Consider the following 10,370-nt stretch of genomic DNA (forward strand, 5'->3'; position numbering starts at 1 on the left):
AGCAACTGTTCTGACCTGTAGGAATACACTTACTAACGTGTACATGCAAGTTTGATTCTGATGAGATTTTCATGGACTGATTTTCCAGGCAATAAGAAAAAAAAAAAAAGTGAGAAAAATAAAATCAGGTGCAAAGATGAAGTGCTCTTTTTAATATTACAGGAATTTGTCAGACATCTTCATGTTCTTTATGTTGTATTCCATTCAGAACAAGCAAGCAAGATTTCCCCAAATACCGTAATATAACAAAAAAGGGACTATACAAAGCAAGTTTTCTGCATCACCAATTTTACCTATTACAAAGTGCATTCCGAAAATCCAGAAATTCCAAATCTGGATATTGATGACCTATCCATATCAATCAGTGTCTGGCAATCAGTACCCCATTGACTTTCCTGTAGCATCTTGGTACTTTGTTGTGACTTGGGTTCCAGAAGCCGTTGGAACCATCTAATTCAATAGGTCATCAGTTGTAAGAAATCTGGAAATCCTTTTAAAGCACAGTACGGTACATAGGCTACGGGCCATGCCTGGTTACTACAGCTCTCACCCATTCACTTTGAGCTGCAGTAACAAGGCACATTCACCATATGATATGTATGCATGTATGGTGCTTCCTAGAAAAAGCACAGTGTTCAATTTATTGAAATAAGAACAAAAAAGCAATCTCTTCATTGCGTATAAAGAAAGCACTCATAATAGCTAAATATATTTTTTAAAAAAACCTTCTCCATTTTAACCTGTGTTGACACTATTTTTCACCACAAACAAAGTTGGGCGTGGACAGCGGACTTAATTAAACTGGCCCACACACCAAAAATTTTAGTCATATACACAAGAAAAAAAAAAGTACACCAGTACTACACAGAAGACAAGAGAGAGAAAGCACAATACTTTTATTCTCCCTCCACCACCCCTGACCAATAGTGCTGGGCAAAAAAGTAACTCAAATCATGAGGCAAGTGCCTGTATCAAGAAAGTTTGATAACCACAATTACAATATATGTATACATACATAGCAATAAACATCCTGCCAGCTCCCCTACAGAAAGGGTCACATGTGCAAATGTAGGTAAAGTGAACATGCTAGAAGTCCTTTCCTGTGTGGGAAAGAAAAACAGATAATCAAACGAAGGGTTACCATGTGCTGGGCCCAGCATTTAGGTAAGAGCAGCAAAAAATGGCATTAAAAAGGCCACCAAACTACACCAACACTACTACTTGGACGTATCGTTTCCAGGAGAGGAGTGTTAAGAATCTGCTGTTATCAGATTCGTTCTGCTTGTTTAAACAGTTTAAAATGGGACAATATTCATTTTGTTATTCTTAAACATGTCCAAAAAAAATATCTTAATCCAATATTATCTGAATCCTTAAACGTAAGATTGTAAAATGAATCAAATATTTGCCCAAACATGTCAAACACTTGGCTAAACAAAATTGAAAATGTTAAAGGGGCAATAACTATCTACAAAGCTATAAAGGGCTGCAATAGGCATCATCCCATAGAGTAATATGATAAAGCTCAGGCACTTATTATTGTACACAGCCCATCCCAAGATTAAAGTGGACTTTTCACCTACAACGTCACCGATTGTTAAAGCCATGTAATCTGTTTAGCAGGTCTTCCTTCCTACTATATCTCTAAAACAATTACAAAATTCACAGTATGTACACATGAATACACAACACTAAGTCAAGTTTTAAATCATACACATGCTAAAACTTTTAGCCGCACACATCAAATGTTAATGTTTATTTAATCTACTGTAATTTAGAATATGAAACATGAAACATTGACTAGAGAATCAGAAGCCCCTATGTAGACCTGGGACCTAGTATTCTTGACTCCTGACTGAACAGAAAGGTACATCACATGTCATCATGAGAAGCTGGGAGAGGAATAGGAGGCCTGAGAAATCAGTCAGCTAATTCCTTGCACTTTATCACATGGCTGCAGACCTCACAGTTTCAGCAGAGGTAGGACAGCTCCGTCTAGATTAGGAAGAGGACCTGGGACAGGGATGAAGTGCTGGACTAATATTGTGGTGACAGGGAGGGTGAACTAGCTGGAAAACCATACAAGAGATGAGCATGATGGAGATAAAAGTGCCATGTGTTATGACTTGCTGAATGAGGGAGGAGGGTTAGAATTTACTTGCCTTCTGTGCAAGTTTTAATGAGAATACTATTCTCAGCTTTCAAACACTGCAGGAAATAAACAGTGTGATGGAATCATAGGAACAGAGAAATAACATTTTATTCCAGGAATGGGCTACACGTGTGCAAGGGCATGTGGATGTGATTTCTAACCTTTTTTTCAAGTGATGACTCAGAAAACACATTAAAGGACAGATGTAGCAATCATGATGTTCGCAGGCATCATTTGTTCCTGTGGAATGGTACCTGCAAAAATAGCAACTTATCAAAGAGGAAAAAGGGATGGAAAGCACTGGGCGTACTGTAAATTGTAAATTTATCCTCTAACATGAGCCACTGTTTACAATTGTCAGGTCTAGGACCCGTTTAAGTCTTGATTGATATTCTTTTGGACAACCAGAGCCTTTCAGGGCTCCAAACATCTCACTCAAACAGTTTCCTTACTGGTAGCCTTGTTGAAGTGTGGCAGTATTTTTTGGATACAATATTGAGAACCTTTCACAAAAGCAATACAAATGCATGAGTGTGCCACCAAATTATAGCAAGGAAATTTCCTTAAATACCGTATATAAACAAGTAAACTGCTAAATCCTGTGGTCATATATTATTAATAGTACTGTATACGACATGCATTAAATACTGCTTTATGAAACTAGACAATTTCTTCTACATTGGTTGGAAGTACCTTTGCACTAGGTAACATGTCCAAAATAGGACAACAGATAGGCACAATACAAACGTTAGTGTGAAAAAGAGCATAGAAAAGAAAATAATTATTCAGTAAGGCTTCAATGAAAATAACTGAAGCCAGGAATTTAAAAAACGGACAAGTGAATGAACCCTTATTTGAGGGTGTAGAATGCAGCGAGCCACATCCAATGGTGATTACAAAGCCCCATCAATCCATAGCGACCAATGACCACCTTATGTTAAAGGTAAATAGAGGCTTCAGTTTGGAAATGGTGCTGGCTAAAATCACAATACCTCACAATCTATGGGCGTAGGCTTTGACCATAATAAGTCATGGAATCCTTTCGTAAAGGAAACTATGGTCCACAGCAACACTGAAGCCCTACCAACCACACAGTCCATCAGATTCCATCATTGTTTCCACGGAAAGCAATGCTACTCTTCGTGTCAAAACAGCCTAATCGTTTAATAATTAAGGTATTCTGCAGTATCAGAAATTGCCCTGCATATGGCCTTATTTAATTTGGATTCATACTTTTCTTTTTACATTTTTTACTTTACTTCTGCATCATTAGAAAGGAAAACACAAAGCATGAACATATCTAGATGCCGATCACATCTCTACTTCTGTTATAGCTTTACATAGAGATACCAGGTGGCTGAAATAACAAAACTTACACTGGTTAGATGAAGCAATTTCCTTAGCGCTTGTCACTTCCTTTTTTGAATCAAAAGTCTTCTGTAAGGATCTTTTTACTTGGCGAGTTTTCTTGCTCCGTTAAAAGCACCCAATGATAATATCAGCACCCTGACTGGTGCTCATTTCATACATAAAGAATATGGGAAGCTTCTCCAGAAATAGGCACTGCCAAATCCCCAATATTTCCTTTAAACTTATATCATCATTGGCAGGTAGACAGGTGCTGCCTTAAATTGGAACATGGGGATTAGTGATTATCATAGGAATTTTCTAGTAAAATAAAATTCATAATGGTTCGATGCGTTGTAGAACAGTTTCCAACACTATTCAAACTCCTGCCACAATGTACTTACTGGTCTGAGAGTAACACCAAGATATCTATAAGGCATATGAACAGATTATAAACTGGGTACTCAAACACCACAAGGCACTGTGATATTGGGCTTCTCTAGATACAGATAACCAGCTATTGTTAGGGAAGCAAAAAGTGACATTTATTTATCAGTTCATGCCTACAACTGAGCCTTCTCCTACACTCCCCATTTAAAAGGGGTTTTCCCACAAAGGCAACTTAGGCTCTTTCCACGTGATAGGGCCTAACTTGCTGATAGATGAAGGTTTCACTGCTGAGACCCCCACTGATCAGCAATTTAGGCCTTATCTTTAGGCCTAACTTGCCTTTGTGGGAAAACCCCTTTAAGGAGAGCACAACAGAAACTAAAAATGGAAGGGAAACATGGGGTCTTCGATATACCTTCCATTTCCCATAAATTATACAGAAAATCTACCATCAAAAACCAAGTGTGAATAAAGCAGGCTTCACAGGCTGCTACACTGTGCAGATACATGTCCCCCTCTCCTGCACTTCCCCCTTCCTACTGGGTACAGTAACCTCAGACAGTGGGGTGGATGCTCTGCACAGTGCAAAAGCCTGTAAAGCTACAGCATGGAGGAGCTCTGGTTCATGTGTATTAGCATAATTCAACAAATTGATTTTAAAAACAGGGCCGATGAGTCGGAGTCAGTGACCATTTTGGAGGAATTGGAGTTGTAATAAAATGGACTGATTCAAACTGCACAAATATATCATAAATGATAAGATTTATGAAATTTCTTTTAAATGTCTGTTCTATTCCTGATCTAAGGATTTAGGCCAGGGGTGAACAACATCTATTGTCCAAAGGCCATACTGTCATACTGCTCAATGTTAAAGGTGCTGCACCAGTTACCATGGCCCGGACTCAGAACCCATGTGATCGCTGTAGGAGCCCAACTATGTCAGACAGCTGGGCTCCAGCACCAACAACTGGGATTGCGATACTCGCGATCCCATCTGTTTAGCCCTATAGACGCTGCGGTTATTGCGCCCACAATTTCTAAGCCCCATAACATCCTAGAAAAATGAGAGGATGCGTAAAAAGCCATGCTAATATAAAGCAGACATTGGTAAAATGTTAGTTATGAAGGTAATTGGGTGCTATGACTATGTGCCTAAAAGGCAAAGAATTTAAAACATTGAAAATTGAGAATTTTTCCATATTTTTGGCAATTTTCCATTTTTTTCATAAATTAAACGCAAAAGATATCATCCAAGTTTTTCTGCTGAATTGAAGTACAATGTATGTCAAGAAAATAACCGATCAAAGGTTCTAACCAATTATAGTGACACATGGCAGGTTTATTTATTTTTTTTCAAATCGGGTTTGGTCCAAAAGCCTTAAAGCAGCTTGGTCCTTAAGGTTAACAATATAGAGCCCAAGGCAGACTAACAAAACTGTAGAAAAAAAAATAGCAGCTCCAATTTTCTGGTTCCTCCTCTTTTCCTAGCACCACACAGCCACTCATGGAGGAGAGAAGAAGCTGCACTGTTCTGTGTCCCACACTAGGTGTATGTGCTAGCATCAGAACCCAGAGCAGAAATGTGCCTGGAGCAGAAGAGGACTTGGGAGCAGTACAGTATAGCTGACAATTACTTAAAACTTCTGTGTTCTCCCTATCTACTGATGACAACCAACGTCAGAAGTCAAGAATCAAAGTAGAGCAGCAGAAGAGCACGGATAGTGGTGAGGACTACACAGCTGCATTCACTGCTACCTGGCCCACTGCACCAAACAACACTTCCATCAGTTATGGAAATACTCATTGGAGTCAGAAGCCTGCACGCCACAACTTTATGTACATGCTCAGTACTGAAGTTCCTCTGCTAGAGGTTATAGGATTAAGGCACTGGGAAGGAATGCCCAAATTAATCTCAGCACCACTAGGGTGACCAGGCAAACAGAACTGTAGAGTCGGAGTAGGTGACCATTTTGGTGGAAAAAAAAAAAAAAAAAAAAAAAAGAGTTGGAAATTTGGCTTACCGATTGCACAACCTTGTATAAAAGAAAGGGGGCCATGGATACAAATATATGATTACCACAGTCACAGCACCTAGATCTATGAGCAAGTGTCCCTGGTTTTGGCTTACAATAACTGAATAAAATAGCTGAAAATGTGAACTGGTCCTTGTACTAACAGACTCAATACAAGGGAGTAATTTTAACTGTGGCTAAGAAAGGTAAAAAGTGACCAATAACATTCCAGCTCTTGTTTCTTCCAGTGCTGAATGTTTGCTATTGGTAACTCTAGCTTTTCCTTTCCCTCAATTTGAATAAATTACCCTGCTATTTGAACATTATAATTGGCCTTGTTTCTAGCTACCCTTTCAAAACTGCAAAACTCAGAATGTGCTATGAGCAGAGCAAAAAAAAAAAAAAATCATCAACACTTTGTGGTTAGCTTAAGCAGAACTCCACCTTACACTGAAAAAAAAAATTCTCAACTGATGTGACACTTGATACCAAACCACAACCAAAGTGTTGGTTTCTACGTGGGAAAAACTCCAACTGAAAAAAAATGATATATACTTGTTTAGATAATTTATATTAATTTCCAGGCACATGAGTTATCGCATTAGGAAATAAATCAGCAATTGTTCACATATATACGTTTAGGAGTAAAGCAAGGGCTACATATTATATGTGGCCACTAAGTGCTATAACTGGCATCAGTTCTTCACAAATTTGCGGCCGTATTTATGTCCCCATAGACGGCAATGGAGGGGCTTTTATCAATGGAGAAGAAGGGGTCTCCTCCTCGTCTGCAGCGCACAGCGCTAGAGCCCGCCCTGCTGCATGAATGTACCGTTAGATGTAACCTGTAACCAAATACAGTAAAACCTTTTTTAGCAGACTGCCCAACTTTGCACTGAAAAATGGTCTTGTAATGGGATGGTCTGCTCATAGGGGAGCAGATTCCATTGAGTATAATGTGGTATGATGTGAGGGATGGTCTTTTAGGGAGATGGTCTTCTCAAAGGGGTGGTCTCACTGTAAAATACTGTGGTTATTACTGAAAGACAACACTATCACTATATGTGTTTCACTATATATATTACCATCGATTCATCTTATGTGACAAAGGAACCTTTGGTGCCACCTCCGGCACCATGGCCTCAGTACAGCCCTACTTTCTCCTTCACACCTTGCACAGATAAATACAATGCATTTAACAGTTCTTTGGGTATACAAGATTAAGGAAAACCTCTTATAACCATAGCAAACCAACACTGACAAGTTTAATATGATGATTATTACATATAGCCACAGCAAAATAAAAGGAATCTCTGAGTCTGCCTCTTGCCATCTAACAAACTATTGTGTGGTCAGCTCATCCAAAGCGCAAAAAAAAAAAAAGTTAAATACAAAAACGTACAGGCACTAAACAAAGTATAAAGATATTTATGGTACACACAGAATTTCATTTAAAAAAAGAAGCCGTTTTGAATGAGAACAATTCTTTCAAGTATCTGATTCTTCCTTGAAACCACTTCCTCAGAGTGACCACTAAAAATACAAGGCACACAGCCCGAGCCAACACTTCCATTGTGTCCATGCTGGAAGTTGAGGCTCAGACTTGGAGCAAGGAGTGGACATGAGTTTGTATTCCAGTCACTGAGGGCCTTGCTTTACAAAGATTTTCCACTGGGATAGAAGAATGAAAGCTTTGTTGCACTAAAAAGCCTTTACTGTCCAGGGAGAAGTTCTGCCAGTAGGCAAATCACACAGATATGGGCAAGAGATTCAGCTCCTCTCTCATGCACTGGCAAACCCCATGCCAGATCACCCACATATTCACACGGATTAACAAAGGATGCCATCTGACATCAGAGGGCATGATGAGGTAATGGCTTAGACGCCTATTCCAATCCAAGCGGAGAGATCTATGCGCTACACACTGATGCCAGGCACTGCACTGAAGAACAAGGGGCACACGACTGCAGGAGGGTAGCGAGGAGACAAGATGCCAGGCAGCACAGCATGCTGCCGATAGTGCAAGAAGAAAGTGTTGCTTTGCTGGCATCTTGCACTGTCAGGGGCGTTCATCATCATTCACTGATGAACATCAGATCACTCACGTCCGGTCACCACCCCCTGGGTCAGAACCAGCACACTCAGGGCACCGCTGGATCAGTTCAGGCAGCAGGGCAGAGTAACCAAAAGTAAGCTCTCACCTATCTTGATTCTGACGCTCTGAAAGACACGGATGCCTTCCTCCTCCACCGCCATGGTGTTCGCTGCTCTGTGCGGGTCCTGCCCCGGTCAATGCACTCCCGTTCCGGCCACTGCAGCTCAGATCCCCAGTCTCCTCCTCACAGAGCGCAAACCAGAGAGCCAAGCGGCCAGAGGAGTCATCCTCCAACCCCGCGCGCTCAGCCTCGACTGGGCGTGGCCTACACACCCTCTCCAGAGGTGAATGGCTAATTCTGACACAGAAAAAATGAGAGGGCGTGGCCAAAAGGACAGTCAGCAGTCACCATTGGTGAAAAGGTAAGAGCGAGGCGTAGCTTCGTGTTCTACTATGGTAGATGTTGTGAGAATTAGCGATAAGGGTCGTTGATCTTCAGAATTTATGGTCTCCTGGTAGGTTCTACCTTCTGCCTGTACATTACCTCCCAACTAGTGATGGGAAGTCCTGCTCTTTTAGGGAGCTGGATCATTAGGCTCTGCTCTTTATAAAGAGCCGGCTCTTGTGGCTCCTGAACTGATCCCTATGTAATTGCATGAAGAGACGTTTTCAGGCAGCTAGCTACCCATCCCCAGTTAACGGGTTAAAAGGGGCGTATCTCAAAAGCAAGAGGCGGTGCTAAGTGAGCTGTCCGCTCGCATTCCCTATAAAGAGACTTGTTCGCGAATGACCCATCACTACTCACAACTTTTTTAAGATTTTTTTGTCCCAAGCTATTCCTTTTAGGGACAGACTAAAAAGAATGAAGGAAAATAATAAACATTAAAACTAATTGATAACAATAAAAAGAAAGATAAAATGAGATTTGCATACTTTGTACGTGGGGGGAGCAACATGTTATAAGTGTAGATGATACTAAAATTAACATATATTACACATATTCATTTGTGTACAGAATTCCCTGGGCGTCCTAGATGGGGGATGAACAGGTTTTATATGTAGATTATAGTGGAATGAACATATATTACAAGGTTTGTGGTGGCCCCTGGGGGCAAAATCTGGTGGGGGCCCCCATTGACTGTAGTCCACAAAGGGAACAGCAATATTACGATGCATGAAAAAAGTGAGCTCACCTTCCCATAATATTGCCAAGTGTGATGGGGTAGGCACAGGCCACCTCGCTGCTGAGGTAAATTGGGATCCAAAAGATGATGAAATCACGGTCCAGCCAGTTCCCGAAAACACACTTCTTTATTCAACAAATCACCAGTGAGATTACATCAAGGTCTACTTGTTTCAAGCAGATCACCCGCTCTTAATCATGACTTAAATGCGTAGACCTTGATGTAATCTCACTGGTGATTTGCTGAATAAAGAAGTGTGTTTTTGGGAACTGGCTGGACCGTGATTTCATCATCTTTTGGAACAGTAATATTACACCCCCAGCAATAAATATATACAGCGCTACCAAGCAATCAATATATACAGACCCACAGCAATCACAATATACAGCCTGTATAAAGACCCCAACAATAAATATATACAGCGCCCCAGCAATAAATATATACAGCCCCAGTATAAATATATATACACCTATATATACACCAATTACATGTCATACCTGTGTGTGTGTATATATATACATATATACACTCACCGGCCACTTTATTAGGTACACCATGCTAGTAATGGGTTGGACCCCCTTTTGCCTTCAGAACTGCCTCAATTCTTCGTGGCATAGATTCACAGATTCATAGATTCAACAAGGTGCTGGAAGCATTCCTCAGAGATTTTGGTCCATATTGACATGATGGCATCACACAGTTGTCGCAGATTTGTCGGCTGCACATCCATGATGCGAATCTCCCGTTCCACCACATCCCAAAGATGCTCTATTGGATTGAGATCTGGTGACTATGGAGGCCATTTGAGTACAGTGAACTGATTGTCATGTTCAAGAAACCAGTCTGAGATGATTCCAGCTTTATGACATGGCGCATTATCCTGCTGAAAGTAGCCATCAGATGTTTGGTACATTGTGGTCATAAAGGGATGGACATGGTCAACAACAATACTCAGGTAGGCTGTGGCGTTGCAACGATGCTCAATCCTCTACTGTCCAATTTCAATGAGCTTGTGCAAATTGTAACCTCAGTTTCCTGTTCTTAGCTGAAAGGAGTGGCACCCGGTGTGGTCTTCTGCTGCTGTAGCCCATCTGCCTCAAAGTTCGACGGACTGTGCGTTCAGAGATGCTCTTCTGCCTACCTTGGTTGTAACGGGTGGTGATTTGAGTCACTGTTGCCTTTCTATCGGC

At 40.9% G+C, this 10,370-nt stretch overlaps 1 protein-coding gene across 1 annotated transcript in view; it reads right to left on the minus strand.

Moving 5' to 3' along the window:
• RASA3 (RAS p21 protein activator 3) overlaps positions 1-8,347 on the minus strand; it is a 155,233-nt gene extending 146,886 nt beyond the window's left edge. The window contains exon 1 of the mRNA XM_072135786.1: positions 8,103-8,347. Coding sequence (XP_071991887.1) covers positions 8,103-8,157 — 55 coding nt within the window. The 5' untranslated portion in view covers positions 8,158-8,347. The remainder of the gene's footprint in view (positions 1-8,102) is intronic.
• Positions 8,348-10,370: the final 2,023 nt, after the last annotated feature.

Source organism: Engystomops pustulosus, chromosome 2 (assembly GCF_040894005.1).
Source record: "Engystomops pustulosus chromosome 2, aEngPut4.maternal, whole genome shotgun sequence".
Lineage (NCBI taxonomy): Eukaryota > Metazoa > Chordata > Amphibia > Anura > Leptodactylidae > Engystomops > Engystomops pustulosus.